General features: G+C 41.4%; 1 protein-coding gene across 1 annotated transcript; it reads right to left on the reverse strand.

Annotated features, from left to right (window-relative positions):
• Positions 1–1,790: 1,790 nt before the first annotated feature.
• On the reverse strand, positions 1,791–22,260 carry LOC105683649. Its single transcript, XM_012396404.3, has 4 exons — positions 22,071–22,260; positions 13,510–13,639; positions 10,877–10,969; positions 1,791–2,837 (listed from the first exon to the last, which is right to left on the reverse strand). The coding sequence occupies exons 1-4, from the start codon at positions 22,077–22,079 to the stop codon at positions 2,809–2,811; spliced, it is 261 nt and encodes an 86-aa protein (XP_012251827.2). The 5' UTR covers positions 22,080–22,260; the 3' UTR covers positions 1,791–2,808.
• Positions 22,261–22,479: the final 219 nt, after the last annotated feature.

Here is a 22,479-nt window from a genome sequence, read left to right on the forward strand (position 1 = left end):
ATATCGCAACGGGAAACGGTGAGATACGACGCCGAGCTTTTTACTCCGTACAATTCGTTCTTTATTATTACATACCCTTTACGTAACCGGTAATATTCGCTGCAGCGAGTTAGAAAAGTACCGTAATACAGTTTACGCGAGATACCCCTCGAATGTGCCGCAGCTCAGCGGCAGGTACCCGTAACCCGGGAATATCGAGCGTCGATCGTAAACTGCGTTGCACTTGTATAAAAGTTGGATATGACCGCGAAGTTGCAAAGCAGCAAAACGCGATTCTTATTACCACCTCGTACGGTACGCGCGTATCCTCGTCAAACGTTGATATGAACGATCGTGACGAGGGTGCGCCGAATCCGAAAGGCGATTAATTAATTTTTCACGCATTTGCGAAGTCGAAAAAATTTTTCGAAAAATAGATGAAACAAAAAAAAACGAGTAGTCGAGCGAGGTCGCGAGATTTCACATTCTTCAAACGTATTCAAGCGGTCCAGGAAAAGAGGATATCTGATCGGTGATTTTTCAAACGTCCCCGAGAAACCTTAGAGTTGTCTCGCACACGACAGGTCAAGAGTTTAAGATATTTAGATATTCCGCGTGGCACGGGCTACCCGCACGCGTATTCATCCGTTCAACGAGATGATTATCATAACAGGTGATTAGCGGAGCGTTAAAAAAAAGCATGACAAAAATTGTGAAAGAGGTGAGATTTCGACACGCGCGCTCATGTATATTAGTCGAACTATCGTCAAGTTGGCACGGAATTCGGATACAGACCTGAAGTTCATTCATGCACGCACGCTAGTTACGGTAAAACACGTACTCTGTAATTTTACTGCCATTATACGTACATATGTGCAGCCTAGACTCGTAGACGCTCCTCTCAACTGCGAACACAATCCTAGTTAATCGATATACGCGTGAAATAATAAGTCAGAGGTAATATTCGGTAATAATTATTTATTATTCATGGTAACTATTTGGATTGAAAATTTACAGCGTTTGTTGCGTTAGGATTCTTGTGTATCTTCTCCTATACGTGTAGTTATCGCTTAGAGATAACCAAAAGTATGGAAAAATGGGTAGCATTGAAGTACCTGTGTGTATGTACGTATTTACTAGCGGACTGAATTATAAAATTAAATAATTATTCATTTGATATACCTATATTTATTCATTCACTCCATGCTTATTATTCTCGTTCGGCGTATAACCTGGTTCCGATAGATAAAAATGAGAATTCTAGTAACTATGTCATCGGGAGATAATTCGTTCGAACGTATAGGTACGTAAATGACAGTATTTCCGATTCGCCTGCGGTTAACGTGGTTCCGCGGTACAGAGTGTATGAGTATATCGATAAACAGATATAAAACGACACTCGATATACCGGTAACATGGAATTTTCTTAAACTAAAACGTCTTTTCTCACACATTTTATAACTTTAATGCTCGTACTGGTTCCACGCGGAGAGCTGCTTATTATCCAGAGTGATATATGAAACACAATAAATCAACTTGGGTAGCTCAACTTCGGGGTATTTTAAAATTCGATTGGGTTACACGTTATACTTATTATTCAATAACGGTTATCGAGTCACTCGGTGCAACAAAAATTAAATTGATATCAACTCGACAAGATTCGGATAAATTCTTATAATCAAATAACAATCTGTAAAGTGTCGACCTTAATAAAAAATAAAATAATAATAATTATGCATCTTGCTGTTATTTTTCTCCCGTCTGCGGTACGCTTTCCGGGCTGTACATTCTACACAGAGGGGTAAATTATCTAGCCGTAATATGAATGAACACATAAACGTCATTTATACAAATACTTAATCGATCCATCTATAGCTGTATATAAATAAATAATAAAACAATACCACCTCTTCTTCGTATTTATAAATTACACAATTATATATTCATACGTGTTCGTTTCATAAAGTCTCACTGAAAACTTTAATCTTTTTTATCCGCTTTCTTGATTAATCAATCATTCAATTAGTTACCACTAATTAAGTGATTAATTAAATATTCGCTAGCACGATACGCGGTTTTTTTTTTCTTACATTTTTTTTTTTTTATGTAGACAAACATCAATAGTCAGCGATAAATGGGTGTTCTTAAATCGATCTCTATGTTTTACACTTTAATAAAATTGCTGAAATTATCTCGTGAATCTACAGCTTGTACTACTGCGGTCATAATCACTTTCCTCAACGTTAAAATTATCGCCAATTTGCCCAACGCTTTTACTCACGCGTGTGTTAATTGAATGGAAAAACACTACCTATGTTGCCATGCATATTGTGCGAATATGCGAAGAAGCATTCCACCGCGTCGTATGCATACCGTGGCGAAACTTCAATTGCATCTCGAGAATCATCTTTCGAATTTCTTCGATCGTTCATTGCAAACCGATATTAAAATGGGATTACACGCGATATTTTTGTAATTCTTGCGAAATACCACGTGAAAATTAACGGTTGAAAATTTACGTAGTCATATAACGAACTGATTTCGTAATCTCACGACATTTTTCTTTTTTTTCTTTTTTTTTTGTTTTTTTTGCACGAGTCCGTTGCGAAATTCTATCGAAGTGAAAACGATTTTGAGTAACATCATTATCACCGACTTACCGTCTGTCGATTGTTAAATAAAAAAATTACTTTGGATGTTTTACACGTTAACATAATAAGAAAAAATCTGACGATTGATTTTCTCTGTGACGATGAGAAAAAATTCTTCGATTTTGTCACTTCGTCTTCACGCAGCTTCCCCGGTAATGAGAACTGTTGTGGATCTTTTCTAGTAAAATCTGTAGAAACCGTAGGCACCTGAAACAAAAAAAAAAATCAATCACGAACATAGTCCAACATTTTCTTTGTAATTCATTAAGATACACGGCGGAGTCTCGAGCGCGTATACGTGTACGCATTTTATAATTTCGTGTAAAATTCATACAGACACCTAAGCATCTCCTGAATATTCATTACGTAGCTAATTAAAGCCACACAGTTTATATTCAGAGATCACGTGTTATCGCTGTAATTATTATTTTGTTATAATAATTATTTTCTTATTTATTACACGGCCTAAGGAGACGCGGCACCTTAAGACTCGCTCCGTTCGAACTTAAAACTTCATAAATATCGTAGTTACGAAAGTAATCTTGCACCGCGCTACACCGCTGCAGTTGAAATCGTTGCAGCATAACGTCTGTCTAAATAGCGAAAACGGCCGATCGTACCTAATATAATATCTCTTTTATGGTTATAGCTTTATATTCATATCGCCGTGATATCCCTCCAGATCTTATAGACCTTGACTAATTACTCTGCGTCTAATTGCAGAAAAAAAACGTACACCCAGCCGTGTAACGTAATAGTAGGTATACCATGAAACAAATGCAAAATCTTAGGAATTCAACGATATGCCATAAATTCACGATATTCTGCGCGAAAATGTCAAGGTGAAATAGCTGCGTGAATATGCAAGCGCGTGATTATTCACAATCGTCAAAGACAAGGTTACGGTAGCAATCTTCGCGGATTGATGATACCTCTAAAAACTCAGCTCCTCCGGAGACGAGATTCCGCGATGAAATACGTAACTTTGAACGAACAAAAAAAAAAAAAGAAAAAAAGAAAAAGAAAAAGAAAAAGCACCACGCGGTTTTCTTTGGTTCGAAAAGATCGCATTACGATCAAGAGAGCAGCGGATGAAAGGAAAAGTGAGTTTGGAACAGCTACTTTCGAGTGGTAATACAAAGGAAGGGAAAGCAGTGCTTCGAGTGCGACGTTATACGTATTGCTTAGACTGTTACCACGAGAAGGTAAACAGGGCGTACATAACCGATTTGTAGAGGTAGTCGTGTAGCTTAGTATAGGAAACTCTGAATCTGACAGGATATTGCGTCCGAGAGAACAAAAGGGGTCGCGTGTCACAGATTGTGGGTTGTAGGGTTGCCCGCGTTAAACCAACATCAAGTCACGTGGACAAACGCCAACTGTGTGTTATTTCGAGGGTGTCAAGTCAGCCCTGGTTGTCTAGGCAGAGTTTTGCCGCCATCGCGGTGCACGGGGTGTCCGTTGCCACCCCCCCCGCCCGCGTCCTGGACGCCCGAGGCATCATACGCGACTCGAGTCCTTTACCTTAAAGAGGCAAACGTCGTCCGTCCGTGGAAACGGGTACCGGGTATTAATCTGCGACTCGACTCGACTCGGAGGATGCGAAATTCGTCAGGACTCGCGATTATCAGTCCTCTTTCTCCCTCGGATCGGGAGCCTGGGGAAGGGTTGGAAATGTACGTTTGTACGAGGTACGTACGTACAAACGCCGCCCTAAATTCGCTCGGCCCTTTTTCTTTTTTTTTTCAATTCCTTTTTCCTTCGTACAGATCGTCAAGTGCAGGTCGTCGGAGTTGAGTGGAGCGGATGAGAGTGTGCGTACCGTACATCATACGACGGTGTCCACTTGCCGAAATTCTATGCTTTTAATTAAGTGTTCCCGGTACAAAATTGGAATAGGGTTTGCAGATGCGGCCTTGTTGCTTTTTAAACACAATATCAATCTCTGGGAGCACACGCTCCGCTGCATATCGCTGCCAGGGGTGGTATGTGTATATGTAAAGTCTCTGATGTCCGACCCGTACATGTTGTCGGGTCCTCCGAGTTACTCTCCTGCCAACAAAGTCGAACGGCGAACGACCGGCGTACGGACAATGCCGTCGAACGGGGTTTTTGGAACAGCGCGCGCACTTCCAATCTACGCTGGTCAATTATTGCCAGATTTCTAACCCTTGCGTCCCACCAGGATTTCGATTATTGTATCTTCCGAAATAATCTCACGTGCTGTACGCGAAACGGTCAATCGGATTTCACGATCGCTCCTGTCCGATTATGCGAAGATCGCGATCGAAGAACGTAACCATCGATTGATTCGATTTTGATTATCTTCTATTTCTTTTTTTTTTTTTTTTCATTCCGCTTCAAGGAGTACGGAGCGTGCGATCGTGCCGTCGTCGTTTTCATTTTGACCGTAGAGTTAATTTAGGCCAAAGTGAGCAATTACTGGCCCTCGTCTTTGTCCCTGGACGGCGGGAAGCCCGCAGGGGGTATATGGAAGCTGGTCCGGCTGCCAACGTCCGGTCCAGGGTTTTCCCCATTTTATATTCATTGATTGTACATGAAAAGGGTTGAAGTGCTGATTTAGTCCCGGTAGGTAGGTAGGTAGGTAGGTAGGTGGGCAGGGAGGTACCGACGGATTGACGGATGCGTGGGAGTAACGGGGCGTGCCAGAAACAAGAAAAAACTGGAACACCACTTGCCCTTACGGCTGCGATCTCAAAGGGGTGTGAGTCGACACGTTCGAATCAAGATTTCGATCCGCTGGGTCGAGCCGAGAGTCGTCCGCTTATCCCCGAAAGATTAATCGTACACAAAATGTTGGGGTAAAAAATCGCTCCTCTCGTTTCCTTCCCCCGCCAAGTGTCGTTTCGCGGCCGAACGGCCACTTGGCCAATTTAATCATAACGAAGGTTGAGTCGATCCCTCCGCGATCGCTCCTGAACTACCCTCTAATAGAATCACCGAGGTCGTCCCGTCGTCGTACCTTCAAGCGTCCCCCTGTAGCTTTCGCTGCAGCTACCGCCGTTTCGCTCGTCTCACGAAACTCCCACCCCCCCCCCCCCCCCCGTCGGGATAGCGCCCTTCGTCCTAAAGTCACTATACGGCATTTCCGTACGGGCCAACTACAGCGGCGGAGCGGTGTGATCATCTCGGGCTAACTAGGGGGAAAAGGTGGTCAAGCTAGTCGCTAATCAAGGGGTGCTACGCTAGGCCAAATGCCAAGGGAGTGAAACATAGGTGATAAGGGTCGTAATTAGGTTCTTTGAAGTGGCCTGGTTCTCGTTACCGGTGGTCGTCGGTCAGGTGAGAGAACGCAGCGAAACTTGGACTCATCTGAAGTCACTTAGACCGCTCTCCGTCGGCCCTCCCTACCGCTTGACACCCGTTCGAGGTGACAACGCAAAACCAACGACGATTCAATCGCCCCCACGTCTCGTCATCCGATTCGTCGACTCGACGAAATATTATTCACAAGCTTGTTTCGAGCTTGACTCGTTAAGTTCCGTTGTTTTCTTTCCCTTTGCCAAATCGTTGAAATCCACCGCTCAGTTTTTGACGACACTTGAAATACCGGAGTTTTGAAAGCTCCGTCCTCGCTCGCTCGGTTACGTTCGCGAGAGTATTCGTATACGTACCGACCACTTCAAAGCAAAGCGCGAGTAATAATCGAGCCTACGTTCGACGGAGAGATGTTGAAACGGAATCTCGTTCACGCCCGATGATCAACGACAAAGAATCTTTCCGTATTACAATCATTAGAATTAGGTGTAGATAGAGAAATTTTTACCGGATGAAATGAAAATCTGGGTGACAACCACATTTGCGTTACGAGAAGAATGGTTACGAATCAAATGAAAAACCAGCCGTTCGTTCTGTCACCCCTGCGGAATATTCAATAGTTGTCCGCATGCGAGTTCAAATCTTTTTGAAAACGTTCGAAACTTCGATTCAAATTAGCCTCGAACAACTCCTTTCAACGAAAAAAAGTTGAACAAACTTCCATGAAACGAATCAGGCTAATTTATCTGCGGTAAAAAATTCCGATCTTCCAAAATTCGCTTTCTAAAGTTACGAAAGAGGGCGCATTTTCACCCCGGAGTGAAGCCTGAGGGGTAGCAATTAACACGTCATAATTAAATATGGGGCAATTTTGAAGCGTTTTAAGCTAAAAATAAGGGTCGGTCCCTATGGTTGGGTCAACGTCGGGCTACCGAGGGGATTTCAGGAGAACCGGGGGGGGTAAAAACTGGCAGGGGGGGGGGGGGGGGGGGGGGGGAGTTAGAAATGAGAAATTGGGATGGACAGAACAGGACAGAGCCCGACTTCATTTCGAGCTCGAATTAGGTCGACGTGGATTATGGAAATGTTCTCGCTAATATCTCCATCATCAACGGACAAAGAGGTGCTTTGGAACCGCACATGCGGAGGTCATATTACGGGTTTTGCATATTACTTTGTTTCCTCCCACACGATGAGGAGGAAGACCGCCTGCCCTTCGATGGGGATTTAGAAATGAGGATTATATCGTGGATTTTACATAATATTTATCGCTACCTTTAATCCTCCCTCCAACCACCTCATCGAGCGTTCGCCTTCCTCGTCGTCATAAATTTTTTCGATATTCACTCGAATCAATTCATTCGAACGGCGCAAAAAGAATACAAAAACATACAACTCGAAAAGTATCCTCGTTGTTGCTACGTCATAAATTCGAAGCTTCGAGCGACAAGTCGATGCATACGTATATTCACCCGTATTAGGTATGTCTTTGCAATTTGCATAACGATTGCGGTTATTACGGGTACACACACGCCTTGGTGGAAACTGGCATCGCGTTCACGGATCTCCCTTACTATAGATCCTTAATTGACAGCTAAACTGGAAAGATCAGAGTGCCGTGGAGCGTTTCGATCGAACGGGTAGGTGGTCCGTACGTACGAACCGAATATATCCGTTGTGCTCGTTGCATCACCCGTTCGATTCGATCTCCGTACGTAAGTTGCGGGGAAATGAGACGAGGACAGTTCGGATCGAGGTATCATACATCGGCGAATATTTCAGCCGTGACATCGGCGCCCGAATTGAGAGTAACCGATGAGCTCCGAAGATGTATCCGTTTTTGCAGAATAACATAATAAACGACCGATACTAAATCATTGATCAACCGTTTGGCAGAATTGTTATAAGGCCAGATTACACCCGTGCGCCGAGTCGCTTATACGGTCTTGTAATATTTACATTCGACATTTCCCGCGTTCAAGGTTAACAAATTTAGGTAATATAGAGACCATCGATTGCACAATTTTATTATACAAGGTCGGTGAGATGATAGCTCCGAAACTTGTGATATTCATGAAATTTTCAAGGTCCCAAACACTTTTATCGCTCGTCGTCGAGAGTAACGGGTTACCCTCCTCTCCTTAACGGTCGTCTACCGTCTCCCGATGAAAACTCGAACGCGCGCTAAAAGTTGATCCTTTCCGAACCGAATTGCACGTCCTAAAATTGACATCGCGAGGGGCATCGCACGCCGCACGCGGTTCGAAGATTTTCCATATTTTTACGTTCAACCCCTGATCGGATGTCGAAAATAAATCATTTTTCGACGTACAATGTGTTCCGTTGTAATTAATTACATCGGCAACTTTGTAGTTATGTAACCCCATGGACGTTATGTCTGGCTTTAATTTAATACATTTGAAAATTGAAAGGCAAACTGTGAGAAGTTAGAAAGTGCACAACCGACCGTTCGCACCGTACACCTTATATCGTTCGCTCGACGATTTATCGAACGCCCGATAACCAATGTAAGACACAATTGACGAAATATTTTATTCTCCCGGTATTTTGCTTCCAACTTCGCGATCATCTTTCGAGTGACCGCGGGTGGCTGTCAAAATGCTGAATTTTAATATCCCAACGTGACAATCAGTAGGTCAAGGCGTGGGATCTGGACATGTTTCTCTTAGGATAAATACGCCAAGCGTGAATATATATAATCATAAAGAGCTCTAACGTTGCACGCATTCTACACAGCTACTGGAATAGGAGGTATCACACGTCCTCGGATTATGGGTAACTAGGTAATATTTTACTACACACCTGCACGCCGCGGACGCTGTGTCTCTCTTAGAAAATCGGAATCGCCTGCCTAGGTATATACGGAAAAATACTTGACAAAGAATTTCTTTCTTGTTGCACGTTTTCACGCGTACGTATGCCACAGTGTGTGGGTACGTGTACGTGTGAATAGGTAAGTTATTAGCAGCGATATACCGATAGATCGACCGTTTTATGAATGAACTTAACGACCGATGTCTCATCAAACGATTATTGCCGCGCTCTGACCTTTTTTTTTTTCTCTTCGACAGATACATTGCAAAATTTCTACCAGTTTTAAGATTAATCGAAAACTGAATTCCAGCGAACGATGTAAATACTGTACAGATATATTCAGTTAAACGATGCGAATACACGCATTCCGTCGGCATTTTAACATTCCGGTCGTAGCTTCGTAATTATTTTCAATTAGTTTCGGATGGAATTTCATACGGAGATCAGGTGTTGGAAGCAATTATTCCAAGTTTTTTTCCATCTCTGTCTCTCCTTCTAAACGCGAGTATCTATCTGTTCAGCTAATATCGGTACGTGTAACGTACCGATGACTATGACAAATAAGAAGTGAAAAAAAAAAAATTTTTACGATTCCGCGAACTTGACCCACGGCGGTTCACAGATCGTTGAACTAACTTCTACTCGGTGTATTCGATTACGCGTGTACGTGTGTACGCGAGTAACAAAGCTCCGGGGCCAAGATACTCCGTACGCCGAAGTGTGTTAGTATATTCGCTTCGACCGTGATGTATTACTTGGCGTATGTACATTAAAAATAGTTACACACGTATCGATGTGTATCTGTAGCGAACGAACGCGGGCAAGGTTGTTACCTCATGTACAAACGGACGGGTCATCGCACCGTCCGACTTATCGTGAAACGAATTGATTTCACTTTTTAGCGATCCGATCGATTTGATCTTGATCGGTCTACCGGTATATCATTAACTCGATCCTCGTCGATTGACGCGATCGAGTCGAAGATGAATTTGAAACCACGATGATTCGATCCCGACTGCCTAATATGAGTTGCGGGGTGAATGCAACGATTCTTCCTTGTTCATTTCCACACGTAATATAAAGGCGATTAACAACTGTAATACGTGCCAAAACCACCGGTGAAGATGTGCACCAGACCAAAACATACGTGTTATTACATATAAACGTGATATCCTACAATTTGTTAATACTTAACCGTATATGATACGCGGTGCTTTAGAAACCAGTTTTTTCCTTCATGTATTCTATGCACCATACCGTTGATATGTATTATATATGTACATCTTATCACGTTTAACATGCGTATAATATGTATAATTTTCACGCATTTATAAGTAGCAGGTAATTACGTGAAACTTCACGTCTTCGTGCAGTCTTCGTTTGGATATGAGTGAACTGTTTCTTTTTCTCATATCTTTCAATCGCTCGATATTCAAAACGCATTCGTTCCACGCAGAATTACCCAAAAACCATCCAACCCTACGTTACACTCAAATCTTTCACCTGGGCCGTTATGACTTTCACATGTATTCCTTGCAGAAAAAACCATAGGAGGGGAAGTAGGTGGTATTGTAAACTGGAGCACCATGCAATTACACCATGAGGAAACCTCGAACACTGTTATTATAGCCCATTCCGCGATTGCATTTCCGATGCATCCCATTTCTTATTGTAAAAATAGAACCAACCGAAGTGAAGAAAAAAAAAAAAAAGAACGATAATACAATAATAACAACAACACCTGAACAGGTTATTTAACAAGTGAAACATAAATAGCGTTTATTCATAAATTAATTAAGTGTTTGAGAGTGTGTGAAATGGTTTAATGGGTGTGTAACAACCCCTGATGTGATTTGTGCGGGGTGCTGTTTGTTAATTGAATTTATTTATAATTATGTTTTCTTTTGTGTTCTTTTCTCAGGTGTTAAGTGATTGTGAAATGTACATTAAAATGTGTACGACATTCCTTGAAACCGTTCATACGTGTATACAATGTTCATTTATATACATATACATATATACATATATATCGCCTTTCACGATGATGTTTTTTCCAATCCCAATTATTATTATAATAATTATTATTTCTCAATACAGACGCAGGCATCGCTCATCTCAGTATTTTCGATTACCTGGTGCAACAAATCCGTAGCCACTTGCTCCTACGATCACTCCGCTTGTTTCGCCAGTATTTGGCTCCGGACCGGCAGGAAAGACGACGGGACCTTCGGAGAGAAATAAAATATCCTTTTAGTCACTCTTTTATAAAGGTAATAAGTTATGTAGTTTTCGATTTTAATGGATCAAAATTACTTTTTTCTAACTGCCCTGGTCTATTGCACAGACTACAAGGACGGATACGTTAGAAGGAAGTTCACGATTATAATATTTGTCTGTGAAATCAATTGAATCTTGAATCGTAATGACCATTGAAAGTGGATGAGGTAAAAGGTAAAAAAGTTCGTAACTACGCTTACAATTATTAAATATCTAGCTGTACCGAGTGACGTGAAATTTAATATCAATTACGTTAAAAGCCCGGGCTTAAATCCTTGTCATCTTAATTATTCGCTAGTCGCGTTAGTTTTCTTTTTGTTTTTTTTTTTTTTCTCACGTTTTTTTTCGCTCCTCTTTTATCATCGCCATTCAGCGGCAATTAGGAATATTCGATAAATCAGCCAGACGTGGCCGTTAACATGTAAAAATATGTCGTAACAGTTTCTTTTTCATCTCTCGCTTCCACCTTTGAATTTTTATTTTTATTAATATATTCTATTTTCGGTTCTGACATCCGACGCGCCGCGAAAGAATCGATTACCAATAACAATCAAACCCGATCCATCACCTATGGCAAAAATTTGATTACTCAATAGCTTAGATGCAAATCAGACTTTGCAACGAGCTTCACGCTGTGTTCGTTCTATGGCACGGGCGCCTTAGAATCCCAATCATATCTTTTTTCATTTCGTTAATCTTTCTTCTTTTTTTCTTCGCTACGTAACAGATGGCACTGGAAATAAATTCGATCGTGAATCGAAATTACATTAGACACCGATAAAGCTCCGCTTCGACAATTGTTTTCTATCCAATTGACAGCTTGCTGTAGTTTACATGATTATTTTTCTATCGAGCAATGACATGACAACGACCGCGATTCGTTATTAGATAACGTGTTTTAAAATAGTGACAACATTTTATGTGGCCGATTACAGTTCAAATGATCAATTCGAATTCGTACAACCACCCATTGTTGAAGGAAATGTCAATAATATATTCGTTGTTGAACGATAAGTTGACTTTATCAATTTTTCACTTTTTCTTCATCTCGCTCAACTTTCCCCGCACGCGTTGTCAGAATTTCTTTAATGTTGTACGGTTTTCTTGCTTTCTTTTCTCTTTAGCGAAGACGACTCGTCGCAAATCAGTGAACGATGCAAAAAAAAAAAAATTTGAAGACAAAAATTATCATCAAATCGAAAGCAGCGTTGTAAATAATTAATATATTTGTGAATAAATTGATGAAAAAAAATATGTAACCGTTGCGAATCGAGTCAATCATTCGTAATTATGAACAACTGAAATATTACCAGAATAGTCAACGTGACGTGCTTTCACGTTGAGTAATCACTCCCACCTAAGTGTACTCACAATGTACCAATTCATTGCACGACGATTGCAGCTATTTTTTATGTGATTGATTTTTGCTTTTCCTTTTTTTTTTTTTTTTTAATTCACTCCTACCGGATACCGACGACGTACGCAATGCGATAGGTTGGATATACACACTGGACATTTGTTGTTATAAGAACAAACGTCCAGTTTTCCATCATGCGCTACGTACGAGGTGGTTAATAATTATGTATTATAAATTCGCTATGATTTGAAAGGCTGCACCGTTCTGTAGTCCGTGTTAGATTGTTGGAATAGATAATATTATTGAGTGTACATATATGCACGTTTGTACTCACGTTAGGTATGTACACGGTACGAGTTAAACGTTTATGATCGTAATTACGCAATCGTTAATAACATTGTACATATCAATTAAAATCGGTGGGACGAAATTTGAATAGTACGACATTGTGGTGAATTGAAAAGCCGTTGGCAACTAGTACGTGGACCGATATCCACGAATGCAGCGGACAAGTTAACCAGACGTAGTAGTATTTTTCTTTTCCCCCGAACCGCAATACCACCGACCGCAGTTGCGGTGTTGGAATTGAAAAATTGAAAACCGTTTGCCCGTATCGCGACTATATGTTTATTAATAACCGATGAATTTATCGCATGTCCTACGGACATGATTTCCAACGATCCGTCTTATATTCTTTCAATTCTCCAATCTCGTAGATCTTGAAACAATTACAAATGAAAATTATCGTGATCGTCTCCGTGCGTACTTTACGTCACGCGGGACGTACTTCTATCGCGGTATACCGTCGACCGGTTTCCATTATATAAACACACGTATATACATATGTAAGTTGGGTACGTAGGTACGTACGTTTGATACCCACTATTGTGCGATGTTACAATGTGAAAACTATAGGCGAATATCGTCGAACGCCGACGGAGAATCGGCATTCTATTAGCAAACAGATCGATTACGCACTACGATCGCCGTGTGCCGCGTACCTCTGGTATTCGGATCAGGGTTACCATTTGTAAGAACAACACACACGCCGTTGAACGTGTATCTTTCAACCGGAGGTACGCGTGGAAAATCGAGGCAGTTAAAAATTGATGGGGATATTGTTTTCTTTACCCCTGTTCGATCTCGGGTCCCTCAGACTCGCCCTTCCGCTCAGGTATGGTCCGAATCCGGCGAAGAGATCGCTGTAATCCTGGGCGAATGCGCCGGCGACGACGGCGAGGAAGAAAACGGCGAGTGCGATCTGAAGCAGAAATATATGGTATCGTTGAACAAAAATGTATCTTCCACTTTTTTCTTTCTAATTGACCGCTTCAAATTGGACCCGCGCTTAGACCGCAGGGGCTTTCGTTTTTCATCGAAAGCGTATCGTCTGTATACTCGTTGTGTGGAACCACGGAAATATAAATTACATTTGTAATTCTATCGATGTCGGTCGCAGAGAGACCTTGTATATCAAGTTCACCGTCACGCTTCCATGTAACGCATTCGAGCACGCGTATGGCGATTGAAATGTTAAATTCAAACGTGAGTCAAGTTCCTTTCAGTTACCGATAGACCGGGGGATCTCGATGAGAATATGTTCGTCGATCTTCCGAGGGTGAAAGATGGAAATGATATTTTTCGACTCGAGAAAACGAGTGGATAAATAAAATGCCCGTTACACAAACGAAACTTGTTTCGAATTCGTCGTGAATTCGGTGGCCTTATAAAAGTACGTATATCATCGCGCGGAATAATTTTCATTCGCAAGAACGTGTACCGATGTAAGACCAAAAAAAAACTTCGATCACGTCTTTTAATGTTCGCGTTATTTATCGAGAAGTTGCACGCGTCAAGGTCCTCGAGATCGGATCGGTTCGGTTTTGAGGAAATATTGGACGCGAGGAGTAAAAAATTCTTCGGCGAAAGTTAAAGTGGAATTATAATAATGATACGTAACGACCGTAATAGGAACCTCTCAACAGTTCATAATCCAATTACTATATTAATAATAGCATACACGTAATTCCTAGGTACCTATCTACCATATTATTGTAGATTCGCTAGTCAATTGTTGGTTATCTAATGCAACCCGATGAAAATTTATAACTGAAATATTTCGTGCTCTTGTACGTACACACGCGTAGAGCGAACAATTTTTACACGATTACAATGGGATTTTTAACTCGCTTTACATGTCGTTCGTTGATTAATTAACGATCGACGATTCGCGCGTTGCGAACGGTAGCTCGAAAAAAAAAAAAATAAAATAAAATAAAAATTTCATAAAAAATGAGAGAAATAACGGAGTTCCGCGAGTCTTACAGTTTCATCTCCGTATAAAAATGATTACGTCGCGACTCTTGCTACCGGCCACAAAACTGAGGACAGTTTAATTTTAACGTTTATAGGCCCACGTGCTCCTAGAATCCACGTGTTGCCACATTATATTATTATCGGTGGAAACTTTCACATTTCTCGAGCTTGTTTCATTTCACCGTATTTCTATACTTATATACAACTATTCACGTGTTCTGCATCCGCGGTATAATTAGACGGTTATTATAATAATCGAAGAAAAAAGTCGCCCGTTTTCGGCGAGCCCGCAGATAAATTGACCGACATGTTTTCCGACGAGATACGTACCGATACACAAACGCCGTATTATTCCGTTGCCTAAAATTCGCGATTTTCGTAGCTGCAGCGAGGAGAGCGAAAAGATAAATTCCACGCGTTCGTTTCAAGGGCTAATTCCAACGGAGGACGTTTCGCGCCTCGTGCTTTCGCATCGGGTATGTATCGCAGGTACGCGAGTGCAGGTATAACGTAATTATTACATAAATAGTTGGCTTTTGATTCGTCGACGCGTGGGCAAGGAGAACTTCTGAGCAAACGGCGTACGTTTTTGAATAACTCATATTCGTACGTGTGTACCGGCATAATAATGGGTCTTGGATGTATATCTGTATAGTTGGCACAGATGTCCCTTTACCGTGACTGATCAACCTGCAGCTATTAGCCATTTGATTCGCGAGATCTTTGAGCTCCGGCACCGCGATAGGATAGGCAACGTCGGTTGCTTTAACTTCGCTTCAACTATCTGCACGCAAGGTATTTCCAGCTCAACGGTAAATTACACCCGATAGACGACGACGACGACGACGACGACGATCCATAACTACGGCGATGATCGAGATATATCGAAAATAATTGCCCGGTTAATATTTTGTTATTACGAAATTCCCACCGATGTGTCTACGGACGTACTTGACGAACCGACGAAAAAATGATCGAGACAAGAGAAGCGAAAAAACGCCCGTTCGCGTTTCACGTGAAACACTAGCGCTGTCTAATTTCGATTAAAATCAACAGCCTGCGACGCGGGTACTATTTGGAACAATAAAAAAGTCTACGCAAGTTCATAACGCCTGAACTGTCCGAAAATCGTATACGATCGAAAACTTTTTGCCCATTTAGTTTGTAATTCTCTAATTCCGACGCGTGTTAATGTTCAATTATAGCGAACCTGTAAAACGAGGGGTAATTCAACAAAAAGTTATCAACCTTTCGGTGTTCTCGACATCCAGACGTTTTCTTTACTTTTTATCTCTTTTGGCGCGCGTACCGATACGTAAAACTTTTTCACCTCGTTTTTCTCCACCTCTGTCAAAAAACTAAAAAAAATAATGATCCCTTCTCTATATTTTTCTCATACATCCTCTCCATCTCATTCTATATAGGTATGTACGTACTTTGAGACTCGCGATCTGATAAAACACGCGACTCAGCAACGTATAATATTCCGTCAGTCTTTGAATGTCTGCCAACGTTGACTTTATACCCGTTTGTCCGTGTAACACAAGGTGCGATGCGCGGAGGTGAATTTTATGGGCACATTTACCGTATGTTATACGTACATCAGGTGTATTCTCCAAAGGAAACAAAGACTCGAAATTATTAAGCACCCTCCACTCGTAATAAAAGTCAGCGCGAAGATAATGGAGTGTGCGAATACGAAATTCGTTAAATTTATCTAACGCCTTAACTAATTAACGATCGGTCTAGACGCGATACGATTGCTGTTAGCGACGGTAGAAATTTATTCAACCCGTCAATCCATCAAAAATGTCCACATTTTTTCACGATGGGCATAGAATAGTGTTTTTATCTGAAAGAAATTTCTCGAACAATGAGCGAAATAGATATACATATGTATACGAACATATTCGAACGAGGACGCCCGGACTGCACTGCGTGCCGGTAATCGCATGGACATACTATACATTTGCAGCTGAATGCGTTCTCTGTATGCAAAGTGTACGACTATATTTACAATTCCATTCGATACATCATAGTGCTCGGATATCGGTTATAACCCTATGGCTGACTTCCGCGTAACTACGACTTATCTGTGCGAAACAGAGCATGTATATATACATATCAGTTATCTATACGTTGCACACTGTATACTTTTGCCCATAGTAAGTAGTGTCGAATACGGTATAAGTATAGATGTATGTGGAGGTTTTATTTCACCGTGTACCAGCAAAGTGTAAAACTAGACGACGAAATTTGGGGGTGAATCGATCGATTTCACCTTTGAATTAATTCCGATTTTGGTATACGTTCGAAATCGAGTACCTTCGCGAAGTAAGTTTTCCCTTTCCTCCGTTACGATACCGCGGTACACCCATCCAATATATTTCCTTCCTCTATGGCTGCATAAACTTCATGCAGGTGGGATCTTTGACATGCTTTCTAGCCGCATATTCACGATAGTAAAAGTTAGCGTAAGCCCGCACATGCGGTTGGCATCGTATCGCTTTATTTGTCTATTCATTTTTTCGATACAATATCGACTTACGTCGTTCCCTCCGACGGACCTGTTACGATTTAATTATGTTTCATCGGTGATTCGAATTCGCGTGACTTTCATTTAGTTTTCGTATAATTATACAATAGGGTAGGCGGTCGCGCGGATGCGTTCAGAGATGGCGTATAGCCCACCCTTGATCGCGTGAGAATTACGTACAGCGTGGCATGTTACAGCCTTTGTAGATATTACGGTACATACCTCTACCTTGAGTCTTGAACGCGAGTTTATGGATGCAAGTTTCAAGGAAACAATTATTATTACCCTACCATCGAGACGGAGTAAGGCAGCAGACGCTGAGGTTCAAAGTATTTCACTCGGCGCCTAACTGTTATACTACACGTGCCGAGGAGGAGCCGCACGCCGCATTGTTCGAAGGACCAAATTTTTTTTTTCCCCGCCAAAAGCGCGAGACGACCTTCGAACTAGAATCTTAATTAATATCAGTGCTCATGTAATTATTATTGCGTAGAAAGCAGCGTTCGAGGTTTATTGAGATTCAAACGATTCGTCTGATCAGATTCAAGAGCGCGCGCATGTTACGTGTGTACCGCGTTCCTTTCAACCCGAAAATTAATTATCCCACCAGCTAGGTACGAGTGCGAGGGCGTGATATCGCAATTGTAGTTTTTCTTCCTCTTTCTTCCGTTTTTTGTTTCACTTTTTTTCGGTGGTCCGATAGGCGGACACGTTCCACGTACGAATTTCCAAACATTACATTTCATTCCGTTGCGTTTCGTTTCGTTTCGTTTCGTTTACCGTTGCCTTTGAGGAGTTTGCGTAACGCTATTCGCCTTTGCGCTTTGCCTTTCCGCCGTCTCCAGGTATTACCTGACAATGAGTCTTATACTTCTAGAGGCGCGAGGTTCATTGTTTTCGCGCGATCCAACCGAAACACCTTAAAAATCCATCGGCGATGTGAAAGTAGTCCGATTCGTAAAGCCATACTTGTTCACATTTTATACGATCGTCGAACTTTTCGAATATATGATTAATATTAGCTTAAAAAAAACCGCGCGACGCTGATCGACGTGGCCGTATTCATAGACGCACGCAGAACTTGGCGAATGCGTATTGCACTTTACGTGAGAACCAAAACAAAAAAAAAAAAAAATTCAATCCCGTTAAATTTGAAACTTCTTTCAGCAACGACCGGCGCGAGGAAGAAAAATTTATGTTTCTGTACAACTTGGACTACGAGATGAAATAATCAAAAATTCAGATTTCGCCTTTGAAAACACAAGGACGAATATTAGAAGTCTCGGTTACATCAAAGTCTGGCATGCCCTGGGAAAAAGTTTGTCGTGTCGCCACGTTTCGTTATAGAACTACAGAAGCGCGATGTGCACGCCCAAGCACAGATCATACACGTTATAATAGGTGGATATTTGGAGGTATTGAATTAACCCACAAGCCAAAAGCAAACATTTTTTTAATTTCTTTCACTTGGGAATGCGAAGCATTGTGATTCCCATCATGCGATATAACGAAAACGTTGTGAAATTATTCTCTAGAGATAATAGAATTTGTTGAGATTATTTGGCAAAAAAAAAAAAAAAAAAGGTTGAAGAAAATAATGATACTTTATTAGGCGTAGGTATTAGAATGTTAATGATCCATCACCACGATATCGGACAACTTTTCTCGTTCGCAAAATGAAATAATAGTTATAGCATATAATGTAAAAACTGCAGGTAACGTAATTTAATTATTCAATAACGTTCTCATTGGCGTGTAATGGATCTCGACGTCGTTTTGCTTTTCGCCCATAGAGCGAAGGACCCCCCGCGTGCTTCGCTTCGCAAATTTGCAACACCATTTCAAATATATCCTAGTTAAAAGTTGTTAAGAGTACGGCGTACAATATACCGGTTGTCTAGGTATAGGAAATTTACAAGGCATGGGGTACGGTACAGGTAAAGCCATCGTTACGGTCGAACAGCATTGCCAGAAGGAAGGTGCTCGCCGCACTACACGCTTCAATTGCTAAAATTGGTCAATACTTAGGTGCCCATTCAATTGCCATACCACTTAAACGGCTGGACAAACTATAACCCGAGAAATCACCGCGAGATACCCATCTCGGAGATCGAAATCAAACGAAAAAAATAAATAAATAAATAAAAAGAAAAACCATTTCAAAATCCAACCGCCCACATGCGAGAACAGAAGTTCGATCAGTGAAAGGAAGGGATGGAAAATTACCAACACCGTATGAAACCAGAATTATTTATTTTTTTTTTCGTTATAGATACCGGAACCAGAATTCATCGAGGCGATGCAACACTCGTCGAACAAGTACCGACAGAGCCTCCGTGAGTCATGATTAAAAGTTTTTTTATTCGACATAACTAACAATCGGCGAGAAATTTTTCAATTTCAACGAATAAAATGAATAAAAAAAAAAAAAATGGCGGTGAAAGGATCGTTCGCGTTTACACGTGGTAAAATGTTAGAAAATCTATCATTTTTGTGACACCGGTGATGGGAATTTCGGTTGGACGACGAAGATCGTGTTGCATTGCCTTAATTTTGTACACCGACACAAAACCCCAGAGCCACCGTGACCATTGAAAAAATGAGAAGATATTAGTTGTGCAGTACAGAAATCCTATACGTGGGTGAAGTGCTTTATTTGAAGTTTGTCGGAATTAGAATGTATATATAACGGTTATATTGCCTTACACTTGATTGACAGATTTCTCCGATCGGTGTTTCGTTTGCACAACGTGTAATGATACGGATAGTTGTGTGTACGTTTCATGATACTGCAACTGCAGTCTTATCTCTACGCCATGATCGGCATCAGCGTGGCTACTTCTACACATTTCATACTCGGATATAATACGAACTGCACACCGGCTATTAACCGAATAAAAGTTCAAGGATAATTTCAATAATCTCCGGCTTCGATGGCGTTGTTGAAAGAAATTACTTTTATATTTTATAAATGAATACAGTGCAGCATATTTTCCCCATTGTCTGTCGGCCCGTTTGTCACTCGGTTCAGTTGCGGCGGGTAATTTCTAAAATTGATTTCCCCGCGATATTACATTCCCCGTGTACAACGTTGTTGTATAAATGTGCTTTATAAGTAAAGATAGTTACCGTGTAACGTGCTAACGAGGCCAAAATTTAATGCAAAAACGCACTGGATTGTACGTGTATAATTCTGATTCCAATAATATCATTATAATCGTCCCGCAAACAATATAATATTTCATGTGTTATTACGTGTACGGTACATTTCATAAGATACGGTGTTGTAATTTTCAACGTATCAACTCGTGGAAGTTTCACTTATATATATACATTCGATATACTACAGCCGCGAAACTACGAAGGAAACGGAAATTTGCCACCACCGCGCGCCGCACGCGTGCCACAGATCGAGGATTTTTCATTTTGGCAACCGGCAAATGGGATGCGGTCGGAAATTTTAGTCAAATGATATGGTTGCACGTCCGCCGTGTGAAAAAGTATCGGAATTCGAAGTGATTTTTAGTTTTTTCCGTTCGTCCTTCAGTCCCAATAACCCAGCGACGATGAGGCGTGAAAAAAAAAACGGGGTGGTGAGGAAATAATAAGAGCTTTTGAGGGAGGAACTGAAAAGCACGGGTTTAATGGTAAAGTCGTTTGTTTTCTATGATAATAACCAGTGCCGCCGCCATTATACCATCGCTACCTTAAGCTCCTGAGGTCTCATATCCTCTTTAACAAACGCGGAGCTTGTTCCGCGTGCCTCCGGCAAGGCCGACGCTCGACGTCGCGCTAGTCGACCCGCTCCGCCGAGGGCTATACGATATTACAATCTGATGAATGAATCAGTCTGCTACAACCGAACTGAAATCATTTTATTTATTTATAAACACCATACTTTTCATCTATAGGTTCGTACGCGGGCGCGTATTCGTCATTATTTCACGCGGTCGGGCATCGAGGATTTCGAAAATACGACGACGATTATTAATATCTTCTTCTTTTTTTTTTTCTTTCATTTTATGTCAAGCGTGGAACATCTGCTCGTTACTCAGAAGTATAATAACGCGCGGCCTTAAGACGAGACTCGCGGTCAAGGTAGTTTACCTATTCCAAATAAATTATACATTTTATTCCATCTCATCGCATCGCGCGCATAGCGAGACGATGATAAGCGCGTGAAGTATTACAAGATGTACTACATAGGTACGGCGAACGGTGAAATGATCGTTGTTAATACGTCCGACCTCTTTTCATTTCACTACGTGCAACGATTTGAAAAAGAAAAATTTTCCTTCGATTAATTTCGCCGCTGATTATACCCGGACTACCGATTGTGAGATATGGTGATTGGAAGCGTGAATTTTAATTGATAGCGAGGCAGAATCGCGCTTATCGATCGCGGTAAGAATTTCGAATCTTCGTGTGAGAATTTAATCGGTTACTCAAGCTCCTCGTCATCGTCGATCCGCATCCGTTTGCTAATTCCGTACACTCGGTTGCGAATAACAATGCGTCCGGTTGTTTTATACCAGTCAAACAACTTACTCTACGAGTATGTAACATCGCGAACTCGAAATTTCTTTAAAACAACTCTATAAATTAGTTTTCATCGTGACGTGAAATCGTAACGAAATTAAAAGTCCTCCGAAATTTCACGCAACACTTTCTGATCCTTTGACTCCGCGAACAACTGGAGCGCCCCTGGTACCGTAACTGAATTACTTTCCTCCCATTTGCGAATTATTAATTTTCATTCAAATCATGGATTCAAAGCACTTTCATCCGACCGTCACAGAATCACTTTTTCTCGTAATTTTTAAGCCCTCCCGGTACTTACGAATTTCATGTTGATTGCTTTTAGGTTTAGCTTTCCCTTCCGGAGATTATTTCCCTTTAATTCACTGTGGTAAGTACCTCGAAGAACAATTACTTATATAGGATAGCAGGTAACGTTAGGAACCGTTCGCACCGTATGGGGTAAAGTACACTGTGTAGCTTGGTGTGGTGTTCTGTCGATGGTGGGGGCCCCACTGGGACTTATATCTATCCGACGGGAGGCCACGGGCCCCCTCCGCCATCAGGTAATCCACGTGACGGTCAAGGTGCTCCTTGCCCTCGGGGTAAAAATTGCTTGAAAGGGTGCCGATATAAGACTCCGGAAGTTGTCCGAACGCTCTTCCGGATTTTATTTTTTGCTTTTATTTTCAGCCTTTTTCCTCCTTTGTCCGATCGGTTATCGAAAATTA

This window comes from Athalia rosae, chromosome 1 (assembly GCF_917208135.1).
Source record: "Athalia rosae chromosome 1, iyAthRosa1.1, whole genome shotgun sequence".
NCBI classification, from domain to species: Eukaryota; Metazoa; Arthropoda; class Insecta; order Hymenoptera; family Athaliidae; genus Athalia; species Athalia rosae.

Bases quoted from the DNA above. Each gene is read 5' to 3' on its own strand.
- LOC105683649 (XM_012396404.3), bottom strand. The intron at 10,970-13,509 runs GTAAAGAAAACA...TTCTCTCCGAAG, and splicing joins GGACCCGAGATCGAACAGGG to GTCCCGTCGTCTTTCCTGCC. The intron at 2,838-10,876 runs GTAATCGAAAAT...TTTTTGTTTCAG, and splicing joins CTACGGATTTGTTGCACCAG to GTGCCTACGGTTTCTACAGA.